This window comes from Ostreococcus lucimarinus, chromosome 3, assembly GCF_000092065.1.
Source record: "Ostreococcus lucimarinus CCE9901 chromosome 3, complete sequence".
NCBI classification, from domain to species: domain Eukaryota; kingdom Viridiplantae; phylum Chlorophyta; class Mamiellophyceae; order Mamiellales; family Bathycoccaceae; genus Ostreococcus; species Ostreococcus sp. 'lucimarinus'.
In genome coordinates, this window is record NC_009357.1 from 251,968 (window position 1) to 272,143 (window position 20,176).

Below are 20,176 nucleotides of genomic sequence, written 5' to 3' on the forward strand. Positions count from 1 at the left end.
CCGATCGGGCGAGGGGAACGAAGCGCGGGAAACGAATCGGCGCGACGGCAAAACGGCGCGCGCGACGACGACGCGAGGCGCCGACGACGCGCGACGACGACGCGACGCGACGCGACGCGTTGATTCGCGGCGAACGCGCGCGGTCGGGATCGGGAGATGGCGCGCGGCGCGAGCGCGACGCGACGAAGAAGCGCGCGATCGAGCGCGAAGGGGACGAAGGCGATGGGTGATTCGGAGGACGGACGCGGGGGGGGGTGCGAGACGGGCGCGGGAGAGGCGACGGAGACGTTTAACTTTACGCCGATTAACGCGATGCGATCGCTGGAGAACGTGGAGCTGAGCGCGGAGCGCGAGGGAGGGATGGGGAAGCGCGCGAGGCGGGCGTCGACGCCGGCGGCGAAGAAGGCGAAGGACGGGGAGAATTTTGATACCGCCGACGTGGAGGCGACGACGACGACGACGACGACGACGGATAGCTTCACGTTTGCGATGCAAGGGGATAGGAGTGAGTCGAAGACGTTTTGGGCGACGCAGAGCGAACAGAAGCGGTTGGCGCCGTTGGCGCACACGAACGGCCTACCGCCGACGCCGGCGGTTTATAACGCGGTGCCGTGGCCGAGCTCGATCCCCCTTCGTGAAAAGTCACCACTTCGTGGTGTTCCGGCGATGTACAGTAATGCGTGTGTGACGCCGGACGGGCGCGAGTTTCAGGGACGCGTGCAGGGCGCGACGGTGTCTGCTCGAATGTCACCGCTCGTCATGGAACCTTTGGCGACGACACCCAAGGAACTTGCAGCGCAGTTGGTCGAAGTCAAGCGTGAGATTGCAAAGCGACAAAGCGAAGCGGTCGATGTCACACGCGCTTTGCGTCAACTTCAAAGCGAGGAAGCGGACCTGTACGCCAGAGCCGCGGCGATTCAGCGACAGTTACTCGAGTGCACGAGCGACGAACAACCGTATGACTTGAATGTTACGGTACCGTCTAAAGGGGTGGCAAAATTGATAACTCTCGAAAACGAGATACATTCGAACGAAGAGACGCAGAGACGAGTCGTGCGCGAGGAAGGCTCGCCACTGAATGATCAGCAGCCGTCGACGTCTGAAATCGCCGTAAACGCTATGCAACCATTTCAAAAGCTGGATGTGCGAAAGTCATTGATTTCCCTCGATTTTATCGATGGTCCGGGTGGCTTATCACTTTTGACTGCAAGCGCTGACGACTGTCTCCGCTTGTGGGCACCCGACAGCCGAAAGCCAGCGGCACTCATGCGCGCACCCAGGGGCATGAGTGCGACGACGGTCATGAACGAGCGCATCGTTTGCGTGGGTACAGATATGGGACAAATCGTGCAAATGGATCTCGCTACTGGCCAAATTTTTGGTGCGCTTACGCAAGGCGAACACGCGGCACCGTGGAGCGTGAAGACGCTCACCAAGGTTGGCCGAGACGCGGAGCAACTCGTCGCCGCGGCGGGCTCGGGCGGCGACATCAAGGTCTGGGACGCACGCATCGCCATGAATGGCGGGGCTCCGATGGTGATGTACTCACATGGTGCATCCGAGATTCGCGGGCTTTCGTTTTCATCAGACGGTCGTACCGTCGTCGCCGCGGCCTCGAACGATTTGCGCGTTTTTGACTTGCGCATGAACGGGCGTTCTACGCGAATGAACGTCGCGAGTGATTCGCAACCCTCGTGGACGTCTGTCTTGCATGATGCATCAACGAGTGAGATCATCACAACATCTAGTGTAGGCGACGTATATGCGTGGTCTACCGCTGCGCCGTATCCGTTGTCGCGAACCGTCGCCAAAGCGTGTGCGCCAAACTCTGGCGCCGCCATCGCAACCGCGGGCGCCCTGCTCTGCGCTTCTGGCGCCGACGCGAGCGACGTGGACTTCGTTCGGCATTCATCCGGCGAAATTGTCGCTCGCTGGTCTCCCGAATCCACCGAACGCGCGTGCGTCACGTGTGTCGCCGTCAGCGACGTCGGCGCTCGAGCGCAGCCCTACGCCGCAGGTTCCTTCGCCGCAGGCACTGCCTCCGGCACCGTCGTCGTCTTTGCCTCGTCGTAAACAAGCAACCGAAGAAAGAATGGAAACTCGCCTACGTTTTAATCGATCAATCAATCATTCAACAAGTCTTCGCACACGCGCTCGTGCCCGCGCGCGAGGTAGAAAATCACAAGCGTCGACCATATTTTTGCGGTCTAGCTCTCGTATGCGCAATCAGTGTGGCACATGATACTAAAATACTTTTACCACTGGGGCCGGTCGCCGTTTTCGTCGCGGAAAGTCGAACCGTTTACGCACACGCGCGCGCCGGTATGCGTCTTAGCCACGTCAACGACCGGAAGTCGACCGGAACGCGCGATGACGACGGAAACGACGACGATCCCTCCAATAAAGGGGGGTCGAAACGCCGCGCGTTGTCGATGGAAACCGCCATCAATACGGCAGTCACGGCGACGGCGGCGGCGACGAAAGACGCGCGAGTTAAAGGCGAAGAGGTCTTAACGGAGTCCACACCCCTCGAGGTGGATCGTGCGATGAGCGAGCGAAGCGGTGCAAAGGAACATCTCGTTCACGCCGTGAAAAATCCAAAGCGGCGTCGGCGCGGTCGCCGCACGCCACCGTTGAGCGAGCGTCCGAAGACGTTGAGCGGGGCAATTCGTGAGATCCGCGCCACATTGGTCGATCCAACGATAGCAAAGCTCGAATTCTATCGGGAAAAGATATCCGGCGCCGCGGGCCAGGAGGAAGGTGGAGACACGACCGAGCCGTGAGCGTCGCCGCGACCGACGGCGACCCCCTCGCCCGGACGCCGGGCGCTCGAGCGCCAAGACACATCAACACACATCAACACACATCAACACGAGTAAACACGATTAATATCCTGTGTTTTACTATCTTAGCATCGTAGACAACGTCGGTAGCTGACGTACGTATTAATATAGACGGTAAAACACTACTACTGTACTGTGGGTGAACCACCCCGCCCCAGCGGTCGGTCGGTCGGTCGATCGATCGATCGTCGTCGACGACGCCGCACAATCAGCCCGGCGGCCCGCGACGGAACCATGTCGCTGGCGTTCGATGAGTTCGGGCGACCGTTCATCATCATCAAGGTGCGAGGGCGACGAACGAGCCGTCGCGGTATCCGCGCGCGCGGCGGACGAACGAACGGACGCGCGCGCGCGACGTGCGCGCGCGATGGTGAAGGACTCGCGCGATGCGATCGGGACACTGACGCTGGAACGCGTTTGTCGTTTACGCGATGCAGGAACAAGGAGCGAAAACGCGCGTGCGCGGGATCGATGCTCAGAAAGCGAACATCGCGGCGGCGAAGAGCGTCGCTCGAACGCTTCGGTCTTCGCTCGGGCCAAAGGTGAGATGAAGACGCGGCGACGCGCGCGACGTTTGACTTTTTCGTAAAGCGAAGCGAGACGCGATTCATTCGCGCGGCGACTGACGAGAGGCGACGCGATGTCGCGAAATATCGTAGGGTATGGATAAGATTTTACAGTCTGGCGACGGCGACATCACGATAAGTGCGTGTGCGATTTCGAAACTCGAGGCGAAGCGCTCGCGAGGTTTGACTTTCGAACGCGATGACTGACGGTCATTTTATCTCGCAGCAAATGATGGAGCGACTATTTTGGATCAAATGGAAGTCGAACATGAGATCGGTAAGCTCATGGTTGAGCTGTCCAAGTCGCAGGACTACGAGATCGGTGATGGGACGACCGGCGTGGTGGTTTTAGCGGGCGCGCTGTTGGAGCAAGCCGAGTCACTTCTTGACCGCGGTATCCATCCCCTTCGAATCGCGGAAGGCTACGAGATGGCGTCCAAGGTGGCGACAAAGGAGCTGGCAAGAATCAGCGAAAAGTTCGAATTCGATGCGGAGAATATCGAACCGTTAATTCAAACGTGTATGACGACGCTGAGTAGTAAGATTGTGAACCGGTGCAAGCGCGAAATGGCAGAGATTTGCGTGAAGGCTGTGATGGCGGTGGCCGACTTAGAACGTAAGGATGTGAACTTAGACTTGATTAAGGTTGAAGGCAAGGTGGGCGGCAAGCTAGAAGATACCATGTTGGTGAACGGTATCGTGTTGGACAAGGACATCAGCCACCCGCAGATGGCGAAGGAGATTAAGGACGCAAAGATCGCCATCTTGACTTGCCCTTTTGAGCCGCCAAAGCCGAAGACGAAGCACAAGATTGAAATCGACACGGCGGAAAAGTACGAGGAGCTCCGTCAGCAAGAAGAAAAGTACTTTAACGACATGGTGAAGCAATGCAAGGACTGTGGCGCGACGCTCGTCATTTGCCAGTGGGGTTTTGATGACGAGGCAAATTCGATGCTCATGCAGCAAAAGCTTCCCGCCATTCGCTGGGTCGGTGGTGTCGAGCTTGAGCTTTTGGCTATCGCCACTGGCGGTCGTATCGTACCGCGATTCACGGAGTTAACGCCAGAGAAACTCGGTTCAGCGGGCATGGTGAAGGAGGTTTCGTTTGGAACGACTAAGGAACGCATGGTAATCATTGAAGACTGCGCCGCGAGCAAAGCGGTCACAGTCTTCGTGCGCGGCGGCAACAAAATGATGGTTGATGAAACGAAGCGTTCTCTGCATGACGCGATCTGTGTTGCTCGCAACTTGGTTCGATCGAACAACATTGTGTACGGCGGCGGTTCTGCTGAAGTTGCGTGCGCAATCGCCGTCGAGGAGGAAGCCGACAAGATTCCAAGCGTCGAGCAATACGCCATGCGCGCCTTCGCGGACGCTCTTGACGCTGTTCCGAACGCTTTGGCCGAAAACAGCGGCCTTCCTCCGATCGAGAGCGTGGCCACGATCAAGGCGCAGCAATTGAAGGACAAGAATCCGTTCCTCGGCGTCGACTGCAAAGAAATTGGCACCAACGACATGAAGTCTCAGGGCGTGTTCGAGACTCTCATCGGCAAGCAGCAACAAATTTTGCTCGCCACGCAAGTCGTCAAGCTCATTCTCAAGATTGACGACGTAATCTTAGCGGGAGAAGGGCAGTAGTCGCCTTCTCTTCATTCAACACTTTATGAATAGACAGCCAACCGACGCGCGTCACTCCCCGCACTCCCACTCCCTTCACGATCGAAGTCCTCCACCTCGCGCGCGCGCGCGGACGAGGATGCTCATCATCGACATCATCGACCACGTCGCCGCGCGGCGTCTCTTCCCCGAGCTCCGCGCCGCGCACGTCGAATGTTTTCCGAACGATGTCCCGAACGACGAGTGCGTCCCGAACGATGGCGAGACCGAGGACGCCTTCTTCGATCGCGTCACCTGGCTCCACGAAGAGCGCGAAACAACGTGGTTCGTCCTGCGCGAGCTCGATGCGCGCGGACGTCGCGGTGCGATCGTCGGTTTTGCGTGTGGGTGCGCGTACGCGGATAGCTGGTACGGCGCGCACCTGGGCGTCGTCCCGAGACGGCGAGGCGAAGGGCTTGGATCGTATCTCATGTACGTTTCGCAGGCGCACGCGGGGAAATTAGGTATCACTCGGTTGCAGGCGAGCGTGGAGGTGGATGGGAAGATCGGGCGAGGACGGTTGCTGAAGTATTACGAAAGGCACGGTGCTCGCGCGGTGGAGACGGGCTTTGGGAGCACAGGGTCGGTGGCGGCGAGCGTGATTCGGATAGAGAGAGCGTTTACGTTAGAGGTGGCGTTGAGGGAACTAGAAGATTCAGAGCGACGAGTGCGTGGATCAGCGCACTCGAGGAGTCGAAGCAATCGGTGGTTTGTCGCGGCGGCGATGACGGTTGTTTGCGTCGTCCTTCAAAAGCTGAGGTCTAGAAGGAAATAGAGTAGCATTAGTTGGTCTTCGTTGTATTTTACAAGGTACAAATGTAGGAAATAACTAATGTCAGCTAATTCAGAGCTCTGTGACTTTCCAATTCGTTGGGATCGCGGGCTCGGCGTCGTCATTCTCTCTCCGCGCCGCGACGTCCTCGATGGGCATCTGTTCTCGCCTCACCACTCTCGGTCTTCCAGTTTCTCTATTCAGTTCGACGCCGAGACTTCTAGAGAGAAGCTCTTCACTTTCTTCTACGGCTTGAGGTTGAAGCTCGGCGATTTTACTGCGCGCCAGCTCACTACTTTGCGTTAAGTTTCGCACTGCCCAAAGCGCCCACTCTCGGAGGTACGCCTCGCCTTCTTCGCCTCTCGTATGATTTAACACTATGGGTAATCCTCCCAAATTCGCGACATCGTCACAGACACGCGCGCGATTGAACGCTGCGTTTCCAATAATCGCGATCAGGTCGACTCTGTAACCAGACCACGGGACTCGAGACGGATACGTGACGTCGCTCTTCAACTCTTCCGGCACGCTTTGCTTGAGCTTCGGAGCGGCGGCGGGTCCCGTTGCCTTACTCGTCTGTCCTATACCTTCTGGTGCAGGTAACGCCGCGAGAAGCGATAGGGTAAGCCTGACGAGACCCATTGCCGCTAAACACGCGACGGTGTCGCCAGCATGAGGCTTCACCTCGCGCTCACTCATCGCGCGCAAAATACTCACGCACTCCATGAGTATCGACAGCGCAACTTTTCGCTCATCATCATCTACCGCGGCTTCGAACCGTGCGGCGACGACAGAGGTGGTATCTAATAGAAACGCTAAAACGCCTTCTGGCATTAAAAGTGGTGGTTGCTCGCCCTCGCGTATCTCGGAGTGAGGAATGTCGACGTACGACGTCGCATCTTTGTCGTTCAACAATGCAGCAATGAAATGCAGCAAAGTCGCCTGTTCGGACGTAAACACCATCTGAGGTAGATTCGTTTTGTGCGTACTTTCCATGACCTCATTCACCCGAGAATCATCTTCGGCGAGCTCGACAAGACGCGCGCGAAGCATGGCCTCATTGAGAGCAGAAATTTCAGCACCGTTCGGCGATAACGCGCGGAAAAGTTTTGGTAAACCGCCTCCTTTGCAACATATCGTACGAATCAGCGTCATCAAATGCGTACCACCGCCGACATTCTCGGGTTCTTCAACTTCTGTTGACGCACGCAATAGCGAGAGCCAAAAACTCTGCGCCATATCCACGACTTTCTCCGCGCGAGCGCCGTCGTGCTTCACGCACGCGTCCACGAATACGCACGCCAATCCGTGCGTCTTCGCCCCTCCAATCCCGCGCAGTGAAGTCACGGCTTTGAGTGCATCTTCCATCGCCTCGCACTCCCACGCCTCGGTCAAACACTCGCCATCGTCCATCCCCGCGTTGACGACGGTTTGCAACGCGAACATCGCGCACTTCGCCCGCGCCTCCTCCTCCCTCCCACCGCGTGCCTCCATCGTCCCCATCTCGCGCACGATCTCCATCAACATTCTACATCCCTCGTTTTCCCTCAACCGAGTCGTCTCCGCCGCGTTCCCCGCGCACGCGTTCCGTCCCTCTCTCGCTTCCTTCGACGCGCCCTCCGCGTCTCGTCCCCGCGCGCGCCTCGCGCACTCAACAACGCTCTCCATCTCCCCTCGCCTTCCCTCGGCTCGGTCCTTGACAGCACAGCAGCAACGTCCACCCTCGCGCCAGGGCGAAGACGCCCGCTTCGCAGTGATTCCTTTCGCGCGCCGCTTTCGTCCCCGCGTGTCGCGGTTTCACCGGCGCGAATTCCGCGTCGTCCGCCGCGCTCGCGAACGCGCTCGCCGACGCGCTCTCGCTCAGCGCGCTCGCGGACTCGCTCGCGCTCAGCGCCGGTCCCGTCGTCCCGTCCCGCGCGCTCGATCGAGCGTCGCGCGCGTCGCGCATCGACGACGCGGCGCCGAGTGCCGCCGAGCGACCGCAATCCGCGACGCGCGGTCGATCGACGCGTCGAGCGCGACGCGCGATGAGCGGGACGATGCGCGTGGCGAACTGCCCGAGTCAGGTGCGCGCGCGCGCGGCGCGCGAGGGCGAGACGAGCGCGAGCGAGCGCGATTCGAGATTGCGAATCGAATCGCGCGTCGAATCGTGAAACGATGAAACGACGAAGACTGACGGAGACGCGACGCGCGCGGGACGCAGGAACTGGCGCTGACGAACTGCGCGTTCGTGAACGATGCCGACGTCGAGGCGTGCGCGCCGTACGTGGAGATTGGCGATTGCGTGTTTTTGACGCGCGCGAGCGCGGAGGTGGCGCCGGGGGCGGTGGGACTCAACGGCGTGCAGCGAAAACAGCTGCGAGTGAGCACCGGAGACGCGGTGAAGTGGCGAAAGTACGAACCGCCGAGCCGAGAGTTCGATTGCGCGGGAATGACGATCGAGTTGGAGTTCACGCGACCGGCGTTAGCGGCGAGTTTGATCGCGAAGAACGCGCACGAGGGCGTGGACGCGAATTCGATGACGACGATTTTGCGTAGGACATTTAGCTCGCAGGTGTTCACCGTGGGACAAAAGGCGGCGGTTGAGTACTGTGGGAATAATTATTTGCTTAGTGTGAATCACGTCGTCGTGGAGGGGGCGAGGGAAGGCGTGACATCGCTGCGAGGGATGTTTACGCCGTCGACGGCCGTCGTGTACGAGGCGTCGTCCAATAGCGGTATAAAAATTTTAGGTCAAAAAGCGGCGGTGATGAACACAGGGTTGTTCAAGAGTAAAGATTTTAGTTTTTCCAAGCTCGGAATCGGGGGTCTGGATCAACAATTCGAGGACATCTTTCGACGAGCGTTTTCGTCGAGAATTTTCCCGCAGAGCGTAGTGCAACGCCTCGGGATCCAACACGTCAAAGGTATGCTCCTTCACGGTCCCCCGGGTACGGGCAAAACTCTGATCGCGAGGCAAATCGGGAAAATGTTGAACGGCAAAGAGCCGAAAATCGTGAACGGGCCGGAGGTAATGTCCAAGTACGTCGGACAATCGGAAGAAAACGTTCGTAAGTTGTTTGAAGACGCCGAAGCCGAGTACAAAGCGCGCGGAGACGATAGTGATTTGCACATCATAATCTTCGACGAGATCGATGCGGTGTGTAAATCTCGTGGAAGTGTTTCGAGTGGCACAGGCGTGCACGACTCCATAGTCAACCAGTTGCTTACGAAGATTGACGGCGTCGACGCGTTGAACAACATCTTGCTCATCGGTATGACGAATAGAAAGGATATGTTGGACGAGGCAATCTTGCGCCCCGGTCGCTTAGAGGTGCACATCGAAATCGGTTTGCCCGATGAGAACGGACGGATACAGATCTTGAACATTCACTCGAATAAGATGAGTGAAAATGAGTTTCTCGGCGGCGACGTCGACTTGGCGGAATTGGCCAAGCGCACGGGCAACTTTAGCGGAGCTGAGATTGAAGGCTTGGTGAAATCCGCGGTGTCGTTCGCGCTGACGAGGCAAGTGGATATGAATGATATCGGTGCACCGATTGACGAAGATAATATCAAAGTCACGATGGCAGATTTCGAGCTCGCGCTGCTCGAGGTCAAACCAGCGTTTGGGGCGTCGACGGATCTATTCGAACGGTGCATGTTGAATGGAATGATTTCGTACGGAGAAAAGTACGAAAAGCTCGTCTCGACCATGGAGTCACTCATCGAGCAAGTCAGGGTGTCGGAGAAGACTCCCATGCTGACGTGCTTGCTCGAAGGTGGCGCCGGGAGTGGAAAAACGGCGCTCGCAGCCGCGCTCGCGATCAAGTCGCAGTTCCCGTTCACCAAGCTCTTGACCTCAGACGGTTTCGTCGGTGCCTCCGAAGCGGCGAAGTGTCAAGCTCTCGCAAAATTGTTCGATGATGCCTACAAGTCGCCGGTCTCGTTGATCGTATTGGACGATATCGAGCGCTTGCTCGAGTACGTCGCCATCGGCCCGCGCTTTAGCAACGTCGTCTTGCAGGCGCTCTTGGTGTTGCTCAAACGTCAACCCCCACCCGGACGAAAGCTGTTGGTGATCGGTACGACGTCGTTACCACTCGTTTTCGAGGACATGGGTCTCAACGCCGCCTTCAACGTCTCCTTACACGTTCCCGAGTTGAGCCCTAGCGAAACCTCCGCCGTGCTCGCCGAGCTCGGCGCCTTTGACGCCGTCGATCTTCCGCGGGCGTGTCAAGCGCTCCAAGCCCTCACGGGCGACCGCGTGCCGATTAAGCGATTATTCATGCTTCTCGAGATGGCGCGTCACGGCAAAGACGATCTCGGCGATTCCATGGACGTCGGCGACGGCCGTCGCGTCGTCGCCCTCGACCGCTGGGTCGCCTGTCTTCGCGATCTCGCGCAGTGAGCGCGTCGCGCTCGCGCGCGCCGCGCGTCGCGCGCGTCGTCGCCGCGTCGCGCGCGTCTTAGATCTACTACTTCGTATATATCACAATCAAATCTCGCTCTTCGTCACCGCGCGCGTCGCCTCTCGCCTCGCCGCTCGATCACCCATCAATCGCCCCGTCCTCCGCGCTCGCTCACTTCTTCGCCGACGACCGCCCGAACAGCCCGGTGAATCCGTTGACGACGATCCCGTACGTCAATCCCGCGGTCACCGCGCCGACGCGCAGGAACGCGGCGAGCGAGCTCGTCCCCGAGTACGGCCCACCCATCGCGCGCGTCGCAGTGCCGGCACCCAGGCAGGCAGTCGACCGGCGACCAGTGGCCGAATGCTGAACACTTAATACTTTTAATTCTCGTCGAGTTTTCTGCGCATTTACCGTGATTTAGAGCTATGCGTTCAAAACTCGCGAATGCGTTTTGTCCAGCCTGCGCAACGCCGATTTCTTAAACCCTTTTCATAAGGAATTTACCGTACTGTAATTTACCCCCGGGATCTCGCGGGATGATAGGTATAAATCAATTAATATATGTGGTCATACGGCCAAATAGTGAGGCTCCATATGTCCGACCGACCATGTCGACACCCGCGACACCCGTGTCAACACCCGCGAGTATGGGTCCATGTTTGATTTGATTCTCGCGCGGGGTTGGCAGGCAATTCACTCACTCCTCCACGCGTCCGCGTCAGCAATTCACTCCTCGACGCGTCGCGGCGATGAACGCGTACGACTCCATCGAACGCGGCGCTGCCGACGAGTGCGAACCTTTAACAGGACGACGACCACGGACGTTTACTCTCACGCAACTGCTCGTCGCGTGCGGCGCCGTGTGCGTCTGTGCGATCGGGGCGACGATGTTCGTGAACACTCACGCTCAACTGGCCGACGCTGGTTATGGTGGCGACTCGATCCAATCCTCTGGTTGTCCAATTCAAGACTGGGTTGATGATTCTTTGTGCGCGGCGAGTCCGCCCGGCCTATCCGAGTCTAAAAGCCGAGGTCGCGCGCTGCTTGGCTCGCGAAACACATCAAGTGAAACATCAATTGACACATCAAGTGACACATCAAGTGAAACATCAATTGACAACACATCAAGTGACACATCAAGTGACACATCATCAGACACATCAAGTTCCAATCAAGTGTCCATTCCGTCGTGCGCAAAAATACCGCCGCGTCCGAAATCAAGTGATTCGGTAAGCTGCAACGGCCACGGTTGGTGTCATGAAGGCACAACGGCAAGTGGCAACAAGCCACACTGCGATTGCAACGCTGGTTATGGTGGATCTCATTGCGAAACGAAGATTCTGAACCTGGAAGACCTCAGTATCAAAGTCGCCGACATCGAGGAGGAGATGGAGAAAATGGCTGAATCCGCAGTCGAGACCATCAAACTCGAGGAGCAACCGCTGCTGCACGAGCACGGGCACGAGCATGGGGAATGACACTACTGAGCGACCCACAATTTCAAGCAAATTCAAGAATAATTTTCAATTTCTTAAACCCTTTTCATATATATCTTATATATATTTCTTGTCGAGTTTTCTGCGCATTTACCGTGATTTAGAGCTATGCGTTCGAAACTCGCGAATGCGTTTTGTCCAGCCCGCGCACGCCCGCGACTGAAATTTGAAACGTTCGCGACGACGCGCGACGCTGGCGCGAGAGCGAGACGCGCGACATGCTGCGCGCGACGCGCGGAGGGATGGCGTGCGCGTCGATGGCGCGCGCGCGGGCCGCGCGGGCCGCGACCCCGACGCCGCGATGCGTCGCGGCGGCGGCGTTCGGACGCGGACGCGCGGGCGCGGGGAAGGCGATGACGGTGCGCTTCGGCGTCGGGGCGACGCGCCGAGGCGCGGCGCGAGGGAAGTCCGCGAGCGTGGGCGGTGGGAACGGCGGCGGCGGCGGCGGCGGCGGCGGCGGCGGCGGCGGTGGCGACGGCGGTGGCGACGGCGCGGCGGGCGGCGTTCAAACGTTGTGGGCGGCGTATCTCAACGCGCTCGAAAAGAATCCGTTGGCGACGAAGTGCGCGACGAGTGGGGTGCTGAATGCGTTGGGTGATTTGTTTGCGCAGTTTTCGTTCGATGACGCCGCGAAGAAGGGGATCGATTGGCGTCGGGCGGGCGTGTTTACGTTTCTCGGCGGCGCGTTGGTTGGACCCGCGCTGCACTTTTGGTACGGCACGCTCGGGAAGATTGTCACCGCGCAAGGCAGCGCCAAGGCGTTCATCAGCTTGGTTTTAGATCAAGGTTTGTTCGCGCCGGCGTTTTTGTGCGTGTTTTTGAGCTCGCTGTTCACGATCGAAGGCAAGGCGAGCGAAATCGTTCCCAAGCTCAAGCAAGATTTTGCGCCGACGGTGATGGCGAACTGGAACATCTGGATCCCTTTCCAGTTCTTGAATTTCCGTTTCGTTCCGCTGAACTTGCAAGTCGCTGCCGCTAACGTCGTGGCGCTGTTATGGAACACGTACCTCTCGTGGGCGTCGCACAAGGAAGTCGTCGTCGAGACGGCGAGCAAAGGAAAGAAGAGTAAGAAGTAGTTCTGGTGGAGGTTAGTTGTTTTTAATACGATATACACTACAAGCAAGCGAACAGATGAAATCAAATCGTCGCCCCCGAACACGAAGACCCCGAGCCCGCGGTGCAGCCGAAACAATGGTTGTCCGCGACGATGCGCGAGCCGACCAAGTCGTCGCACGAGTCGAGATCGAAAATTGTCTTCTTCTCATCGCGCACCGGCATGTCGAGTTGTTGGTTGAAGTCGCAGTCGTACAGCGTTCCATCCCAAGACACGCTGATCAGATCACGGCACATTACCCCCACCGAAGCCGCAACGTTGAAATTTTCGACGAGTAAACTCATGTACTCGCTCGTCTTGCCCTCGCGATGCAAATAATCGGCAAAGCGCTTGATGGGCATGTTCGTCAACGTGAACAATCGCGAGAATTCCACGCCCCAAGTATCTCTCAACTCGCTGCGGTACGCCACCTCTAGGTTTTCTTGCGCCGGTGGCAAGAATGCTCCTCCAGGATTATACATGAGATCGAGCTCGAGCCCCGAGCCTTCGACCCCGTATCCGACGGCGTTCAAGTCGCGCAACGCCGCGATGGATCTTTCGAACACCCCTTTTCCTCGCTGCGCGTCCGTGTTCGCCTCGCTGTAACATGGTAACGAAGCGACTACTTTGACCTTATTTTCTGCCAAAAACTGTGGCAAATCCTCCTGCCCCTCCTCGTACAGCACCGTCAAGTTGCACCTGTCGATGACGTCGACGCCGAGCGCCCTCGCCTCGCGAACGAGAAATCTAAACTGCTCGTGCAACTCGGGCGCCCCCCCAGTGAGATCCAACGTCTTCACGTTCGAAGAATTTTTCAGCACGCGCACCACGGCTTGCGCCGTCGCCGCATCCATCACCTCCGTCGTGCGCAACGGCGACGATTCCACGTGACAGTGCGCGCACGCCTGGTTACAATACAACCCAATGTTTACTTGTAAAATCGTCGTCGGCTCGCGAATCAGCGCCTTCCCCCCTCGCGTCTCGAGATACGACTCGAACGACGGCACCCCGATCGTGTCCAGCGCCCGTCGTCGTCGCGCGCGCTCTTCCTTCGTCAGCGCTTTTTGTCCGAGCGTTTCCAGCCGCGTCTTGGCTGTCTGAAACTCGTCATCCGTCGCCATTTCTGCGAGCGTTTCGTCGATGATGCTGTCGAAACGGCGCGCGACGCGCGCGGAAGTCGTCGAGAACGTCTGTTTGCGCGTCTTCGCGCGGAGCGTCGACGGCGCGACCGGCGACGCACGGGCGAGCATGGTGCGGAGTTGTGACGTCGAGTGACTTTTTTGAGATTACAGCCTACGGCGTCGAGTCGGCGACGCGGTCGTCGTCGTACACGTCTCTAGGAGCAGTGGACACGCGCGGACCGTTTTCGAGATTGAATTTTGTCTCGAGCGAGGTCTTGACCGGGGTTTGACGGCGCTTAATGAGAGCGATTTCGGATTTGATCTCGTCGAGGCGCTGCTGCGCCGACGACGGCGTCGCCTTGCTCGCGAACGCGGCGCCAGAGCCGAGATCGGTGACGCGAGACCAACTTGCGCGGGTTTGCGTCGTCGGTGTCGACGTTGGACTACCACGAAGCGTTCGATGGAAGTCAATCGTGGCGCCGAGTTGGGTGCGCCAGGCCTCGTCGGCGCTCGAAGGCGAGGGCGTCGCCGCGAGACGACCTCGCAAGTCGTGCTTTTCTATTCTCAGACGCTGCACCTCCACGTTGGCTTCGCGCTGGGCTTGAATCGAGCGCAGCACCGAGGCTTCGGCATCGGCGGTAAAATCGGCGATGGTTTGTTTTGCCGCTTCGATTTGCGCGATTTGACGCTCGAGATCGATGCGTCGACGCCGTTCCTCGTGAAGCTCGAACTCGAGCTCTTGCTTCGCCATCAAAGCAGAATTCGCGATCGTCGCTTGTTTTTGCGCCTCAACCGCGGCATCGCGCGCAGACGCAGTGTGTTTTGACACTTGCATCGCGTGATCTTGTACTTGTTCGGCGCACTCGAAGCGAATCTCTTCTTTTTCACGCGCCGCCGCTCGTTCGGCATCGCCAATTTTTGCCACCAAGCGCTCAACTTCACCGCTCAACCGCTTGACATCTTTTTCGAAGATTTTCGCCCGATTGATCGCATCTGTGCGCTCTTGAAGTGCGATGGCGAGCTCTTTCGAGCTCGTGTGTTCCCGCAAGGTGACGCCATCGATCATTTGCTCCAGTTCAGCGTTACGCGCCTCCTTTGCAAAGCTCTCTTCCGTTTTCTTCAAAAGCGTCTCCGTCAACCGCACGTTTTCGTCCCTCGCCGCGCGCAAGTGCGCCAGCGTCAACCTTAAATGTTCATCTGCGGTAGATTTCGCGGAATTTATCACCGCAATCTCACGTCTGAGCTCGAGGTTTTCTTGTACTAACGCCGACTCGGACACCTCGCCGCTTCCCAACGCGGAGACTTCATTCTTAGCGTGTGCCGCCATGATCTCCGAAGTCTCGGCTCTTCGCATCGCCTTATCACGTTCTTCGCTTGCAATTTGTAAATCTTTGCGCAGAGCTTCGTTTTCTCGACCCATGACTTCCTCGAGCGAACGATAGCGTTCGAGCTTGAGTCTCTGCTCATCGTAATCGGACCGAAGCTGCGCCGCGCGTTCTTGCTGAAACTCCAAATTCTTCGTCAGATTCCGCACCTTGATCTCGTAAGACACCGTTGAGTTATCGAAATATCCCTCCTCTGTTGTTCGGCCGCTTTTTGCCGCCCCCTCGCGCGCTCTCGCCGCCTCTAATTCCGCCTCCGCCTCGCGCAACGCGTCCGAAAGCAACAGATTCTCCTCACGAAGATCCCTGACCAACGCGCTCGACGACCCCGACGTCGACGCCGTCGGCGTCATCCTGGCATCACGATCCAATCGTGCGCGCAGACCTTCCCCCCCCCGCGCGCACATCGCCTCCACGAGCGCCTCCGCCTCGCGCGCGTCTCTCGCCCGCAACCGCATCGCCTTCGTCTCCCCCACCACCACCACCCCGAGCTCCACGTCCGCGCCTCGCGTCCGCGCGCGCGCGACGCTCGACAGCGGAAACTTCCCCAGCATCGCTCGTCGCGTTCGCGCGCCCGCGCGTCCGCGCGCGCCGTCGTCGTCGTCGATTAATCGATCGATGCGCAACCCGCGCGCGGAGACGTCGACCCGCGCGACGACGCCGTCGCCGCGCGCGCCGTCGCCCAGGACGCGCACGTCGAACGTCGCGCTGTCGTCCTCGCCGCGCGTCGCCGCGGCGGGCATCGCGCGCGAGTCGCGACGCCGGCCGCGGTCGCGATGTGACGCGACCGGCACTGCACGCCGCGCGACGCCGCGCGCGCGTCGACGCCGCGACTCGCGCGGACGCGCGAGCGGTGCGCGGCGAGAGAGGGCGCGGTGCGTCGCGACCGCGCGTCTCGCGAGGGCGTCGGCGCGCGCGAGCGCGAGCGCGAGCGCGATGACGATCGGAAGCAGAGCCGTTACGGCGCGCGCGGCGAACGCGTCGGTGAATCGCGCGTCCACGTCGCGCGCGCGATGCGACGGCGCGATGGGACGGTTGAGCGCACTCGCGAACGATCGACGCGGACGCGCGAGGACGGGGCGACGGACGCGAGGGAGAGGGACGCGAGCGAGGGACGGGGACGGGGACGGGGACGACGACGAGCCGGGCGGCGACGGGTACTCCGATCGAGACCGCGCGAGCGGGCGGCGAAGCGCGAGAGAGCGGGCGAAGAGTCGGGCGGAACGCGCGATGGACGAGGACGACGCGGCGATGCGAGATGCGTTCTTGGACGGGGCGGAAATATTCGCGTTGACGGCGGCGGTGGGCGTGAAGGCGCGCGCGGCGTACGTGGAACATAAGACGGCTAAAGTGGCGCAGGCGGCGGGATACGTCGAGCATTTACCCCCGAGAGCGGTGACGAGCGTTTGGGGTGACTTGCCACTGTACGTGGCCGTGGTGGCGGGGACGATTTTGCGAAGGTTGAGTCGAGCGCGGGAGGAGTCAACGGAGGGACGGCTGCAGGGCGTGCCCAGCTCGGTGAAGGCGAGGCTGGCGTTTTTGGAACAGGCGAACGACAGCGTCATGGAAGTCTCGAGGCGCACGGCGCGAGATGTTTCGCGTTTGGGCACGCGCGTGCGGTTGACGAGACGGGAGCTGTCGCCACCACTACGAAAAGTGCAAGCCGAGTCCAAGGAAAACGCGCAAATCTTAGCCGCCGTGGCGCAACGCATCGAACTCCTCGAGGGCGAGCTCGCGGAGGGACAATCCACCATGAGTGGACTCCACACCGTGAGCTCCAAGCAGTTCGACGTCTTGTCCAAGGCCATCGCCGATCTCAAGGCTTCTCAGATCGAGCTTCAGGCCGCGCTCGCCGAGCTCCCGGAGCGCGAGCCGCGCGTCGAGCCCGCGTCGCTCGAATCCGTGGAGTACGAGACCGTCTCCGCGTCGCGCGACGAAGACGACGCCAGCGTCAACCACGCTCCCGCGCGCGCTGCGCTTCCTCAGCCGCGCGAGTCCGAGGCCCCGAAACCGTCGTCGATGGACTACTTGTAAGACACGTTTCCAGGCGCCTCGTCAGCGACAAACCCAGTGCCCTCCACACACGTCCACGCAATTCTCTAATGATCGCCACCACGAACACCATCGCGCGCCCGTGCGTCGCGCAGAGGTGCGTCGCGATGAAACAAAACGCGCGCTCGAACGCGGCTCGTCGCGCGGCGTCGCGCGATGGACGACGCGGGCGGGACGCGCGCGGGACGACGACGACGCGGACGACGTCACCGTCGAGCCGCGCGCGCGCGCGCGCGACGCAGAGGACGCGCGCGAACGCGCGCGAACGCGCGAGCGACGAAGAAGATCGCGCGGTCGCGCCGTCGCCGCGCGTGGACGTTCGAACGGCGCGCGGGAGGCGATGGAGACGCGAGAGGGGCGACTGACGCGGATATGGTTTGTTTCGCTCGCAGGACGACGGTTCGCAAGACGCGCGCGGTTCGCGTGCACGCGGGCAAGGGACCGAACGTCGATCGCACGACTGGTTATATTGAGAGCGATAACACGGGTAGTGGTAACATCTTTGCGATTGAGCCGCGCCAGTTGTACACGGAATCGCCGACGAGCGACAAGTACGCCAAGCAAGGTTTGGGCGGTATCGGCGGCGTCATCGTCGCGGTCGGTGTGCTCGGAGCGGTGGCGTTCGCGACGAAGGGTTTGGCCGGCTTCGAAGAAGCGAACAATGAGTTCGCAAACTACAACGGACCGAGTGTTTCCGCGCTCGAGCAACAGTTTGAGCGTTGAGCGACTCGAATCCTCCGCGCCGAGCGGTGGCGCGATTCCAAAATCAACGCCGCTCGCGCGCTTCTCTCAAATAGCCCGCGCTCGTCGATGCGATCGCCGTAAATGATTGTTTGTGATCGATGTATATGTTTTGCCACATCAGTCGTCGCCTCGGCGCGACCATCGTCTCGCGTCTGCGTCCGCGTCCGCGTTCCGCGCGAGCGCGAGCGCCGAGTCGAGTTCGGCGCGCGCGCCGCCGCCGCCACACTGCGCGCCGCATCGCGGATGCTCGCGAGATCGCTCGCGGCGCGAAACGCCGTCGTCGTCGCGCGCCTTCACCGCGCCAGCGCGCGTCGAATCGTCGCCGCGACGACGCGAAGCGACATGTCCTCCGACGCCCGCGCCCACGGCGACGGCGTCTCCTTCGGCCCGATCGCGATCCCCGGCGCGCAGGTCTTCTACGAAACCTCTCAGACGTTCGCGCTGGTGAACCTGAAGCCCGTCGTTCCCGGGCACGTCCTCGTGTGCCCGCGGCGCTCGACGCCAAAGTTTACCGACCTGAGCGACGAAGAGATATCGGACCTGTGGCGAACCGTCGCGGTGATTCAGCGCGCGCTCGAGCGCGAACACGACACCTCGAGCTCTACTTTAGCGATTCAAGACGGCCCGTTGGCTGGACAAACGGTGCCACACGTGCACGTGCACGTGCTTCCGCGTCGCGTCGGCGACTTTGCCAGAAACGACGACGTGTACGACGATTTGGAGCGATGGAACGCGGACGGGAGCAAGGCTTTGGACGACGACCGTCCACCGAGGAGCGCGGAAGAGATGCGCGCGGAGGCGGACGCGCTCAGGGCGCTGTTTTAGACGCGAAGTGGTTCGCGTTGTAAAATATTAGTCAACCACCACCTGGCTGGTTTCATCCAGAGTCGCGCCGCACTTCGAGTCGCTCGTCGCCGATCGCCCTTCGCCCGTCATCGTCGCGAACGCCGCGCGCGCGCCGAGCGACCATGCACGGCGTGTTCGACGCGCTCAAGGACGTCTTGCGCGTCGGGTACGACGCGTCAAAGACGAAAACGGCCCTGCGATTGGCGCTCGGGCGCTTGAAACTGCTTCGTAATAAACGCGAGAGCGCGCGACGCGCGATCGAGACCGAGGTGGGAGAGATGCTGAAACAGAGTCGAGGGTTCGGGTACGACGCGGCGCGCATCCGATGCGAGACGGTGTGCCGAGAGGATGCGACGCTGAAGGGATATGAGATTCTGGAATTGACGCTGGAGACGCTGCTCGCGCGTCTGCCGGCGGTGAGCGCGTCGAAAGCGGTGCCGGAAGAACTGCGCGAAGCGATCGCGACGGTTATTTACGCCGCAAAACGCGCGGGGACGGAGGTTCCGGAGTTGGAGACACTAAAGAAGCAGTTTGGACGCAAGTACGGACGTGAATACGTCGCGGCGTGCGAAGGCGAAGGCACGGCGAGTGCGTGCGGAGCGAATGCGACGGTGCTGGAGAGCCTGAAGGTGAAGACCGTGGACGATAATACGGTGCAGAGGCGATTAGAGGCGATTGCGGCGAAAAATGACGTCGTGATGGAGACGCCGATCGCGATCGGGGAAGAGGTAGCGATGCCCGCTTCGGAATCGAACGCGGCGTACGCGAGCGCGGCGCGGGCGGCAGCGGCGGCTGAAGCGGCGGCGCAACGCGCAGAAGCGGCGGCAGCGATAGTAGCGAGCGCATCACTGCATGCGCCGAGCGATGATGCGACGAAAGAATTGAGCGACGCCGACGTCGAAGCCGTCATCGACGAAGTGCTCGCGATGCCAGACTTGACGGTTGAAGACGCCACTGCGAAGCCCAGCGCGCCCTCAGGCCCACCTCCGGGCGTGGGTCAACCGATCAGTGACAAGAAAGTTGAGCTCGAATCGAGCGACGCGAGCGACCCGGCCAAGCCCAAGGCTTACCCAAAACCTTCCGCTCCCGAAGAGCAGCGCGGACCGCCAACCGCTGACGCGGACGACCTCGCCGGGCGATTCGCCGCGTTAAAAAAAGGCCCGTGACCAGAGACAGTACCGTGTAAAACGATTAGAGCATTATTTCCACTT

The 20,176-nt window shown here is 60.2% G+C and overlaps 14 protein-coding genes across 14 annotated transcripts; 10 read left to right on the forward strand and 4 right to left on the reverse strand.

The window, feature by feature from the left end:
• Nucleotides 1-156: 156 nt before the first annotated feature.
• On the forward strand, nt 157-2,091 carry OSTLU_24196 (predicted protein; the record flags this gene model as incomplete). The annotated part of the gene is made up of 1 exon (XM_001416560.1): nt 157-2,091. The coding sequence occupies one exon, from the start codon at nt 157-159 to the stop codon at nt 2,071-2,073; it is 1,917 nt and encodes a 638-aa protein (XP_001416597.1). The 3' UTR covers nt 2,074-2,091.
• A 402-nt stretch (nt 2,092-2,493) lies between these two features.
• OSTLU_92399 (predicted protein) lies at nt 2,494-2,853 on the reverse strand (the record flags this gene model as incomplete). The annotated part of the gene is made up of 1 exon (XM_001416850.1): nt 2,494-2,853. A coding segment is annotated over one exon (360 nt), but the record flags the coding sequence as incomplete, so codon positions are not given.
• A 204-nt stretch (nt 2,854-3,057) lies between these two features.
• OSTLU_49043 (predicted protein) lies at nt 3,058-5,047 on the forward strand (the record flags this gene model as incomplete). The annotated part of the gene is made up of 4 exons (XM_001416561.1): nt 3,058-3,125; nt 3,281-3,385; nt 3,503-3,548; nt 3,636-5,047. The coding sequence occupies exons 1-4, from the start codon at nt 3,078-3,080 to the stop codon at nt 5,045-5,047; spliced, it is 1,611 nt and encodes a 536-aa protein (XP_001416598.1). The 5' UTR covers nt 3,058-3,077.
• A 25-nt stretch (nt 5,048-5,072) lies between these two features.
• Nucleotides 5,073-5,840, forward strand: OSTLU_92401 (predicted protein; the record flags this gene model as incomplete). Its single annotated transcript, XM_001416562.1, has 1 exon — nt 5,073-5,840. One exon carries the CDS (start codon nt 5,073-5,075, stop codon nt 5,838-5,840), a length of 768 nt encoding a protein of 255 aa, XP_001416599.1.
• Nucleotides 5,841-5,996: 156 nt separating this feature from the next.
• Nucleotides 5,997-6,329, reverse strand: OSTLU_8464 (predicted protein; the record flags this gene model as incomplete). The annotated part of the gene is made up of 1 exon (XM_001416851.1): nt 5,997-6,329. A coding segment is annotated over one exon (333 nt), but the record flags the coding sequence as incomplete, so codon positions are not given.
• A 1,547-nt stretch (nt 6,330-7,876) lies between these two features.
• OSTLU_30476 (predicted protein) lies at nt 7,877-10,532 on the forward strand (the record flags this gene model as incomplete). The annotated part of the gene is made up of 2 exons (XM_001416563.1): nt 7,877-7,903; nt 8,041-10,532. The coding sequence occupies 2 exons, from the start codon at nt 7,877-7,879 to the stop codon at nt 10,225-10,227; spliced, it is 2,214 nt and encodes a 737-aa protein (XP_001416600.1). The 3' UTR covers nt 10,228-10,532.
• A 448-nt stretch (nt 10,533-10,980) lies between these two features.
• OSTLU_30478 (predicted protein) lies at nt 10,981-11,709 on the forward strand (the record flags this gene model as incomplete). The annotated part of the gene is made up of 1 exon (XM_001416564.1): nt 10,981-11,709. One exon carries the CDS (start codon nt 10,981-10,983, stop codon nt 11,707-11,709), a length of 729 nt encoding a protein of 242 aa, XP_001416601.1.
• A 371-nt stretch (nt 11,710-12,080) lies between these two features.
• OSTLU_30479 (predicted protein) lies at nt 12,081-12,803 on the forward strand (the record flags this gene model as incomplete). Its single annotated transcript, XM_001416565.1, has 1 exon — nt 12,081-12,803. The coding sequence occupies one exon, from the start codon at nt 12,081-12,083 to the stop codon at nt 12,801-12,803; it is 723 nt and encodes a 240-aa protein (XP_001416602.1).
• Nucleotides 12,804-12,840: 37 nt separating this feature from the next.
• OSTLU_30480 (predicted protein) lies at nt 12,841-14,072 on the reverse strand. The gene has a single exon (XM_001416852.1). It carries the CDS (start codon nt 13,939-13,941, stop codon nt 12,865-12,867), a length of 1,077 nt encoding a protein of 358 aa, XP_001416889.1. The 5' UTR covers nt 13,942-14,072; the 3' UTR covers nt 12,841-12,864.
• A 41-nt stretch (nt 14,073-14,113) lies between these two features.
• OSTLU_30481 (predicted protein) lies at nt 14,114-15,676 on the reverse strand (the record flags this gene model as incomplete). Its single annotated transcript, XM_001416853.1, has 1 exon — nt 14,114-15,676. The coding sequence occupies one exon, from the start codon at nt 15,674-15,676 to the stop codon at nt 14,114-14,116; it is 1,563 nt and encodes a 520-aa protein (XP_001416890.1).
• Nucleotides 15,677-16,574: 898 nt separating this feature from the next.
• OSTLU_30482 (predicted protein) lies at nt 16,575-17,357 on the forward strand (the record flags this gene model as incomplete). Its single annotated transcript, XM_001416566.1, has 1 exon — nt 16,575-17,357. The coding sequence occupies one exon, from the start codon at nt 16,575-16,577 to the stop codon at nt 17,355-17,357; it is 783 nt and encodes a 260-aa protein (XP_001416603.1).
• A 68-nt stretch (nt 17,358-17,425) lies between these two features.
• Nucleotides 17,426-18,235, forward strand: OSTLU_30483 (predicted protein; the record flags this gene model as incomplete). The annotated part of the gene is made up of 2 exons (XM_001416567.1): nt 17,426-17,472; nt 17,768-18,235. 2 exons carry the CDS (start codon nt 17,426-17,428, stop codon nt 18,096-18,098), a joined length of 378 nt encoding a protein of 125 aa, XP_001416604.1. The 3' UTR covers nt 18,099-18,235.
• Nucleotides 18,236-18,461: 226 nt separating this feature from the next.
• Nucleotides 18,462-18,944, forward strand: OSTLU_14523 (predicted protein; the record flags this gene model as incomplete). Its single annotated transcript, XM_001416568.1, has 1 exon — nt 18,462-18,944. One exon carries the CDS (start codon nt 18,462-18,464, stop codon nt 18,942-18,944), a length of 483 nt encoding a protein of 160 aa, XP_001416605.1.
• A 98-nt stretch (nt 18,945-19,042) lies between these two features.
• OSTLU_30485 (predicted protein) lies at nt 19,043-20,175 on the forward strand. The gene has a single exon (XM_001416569.1). It carries the CDS (start codon nt 19,088-19,090, stop codon nt 20,129-20,131), a length of 1,044 nt encoding a protein of 347 aa, XP_001416606.1. The 5' UTR covers nt 19,043-19,087; the 3' UTR covers nt 20,132-20,175.
• Nucleotide 20,176: the final 1 nt, after the last annotated feature.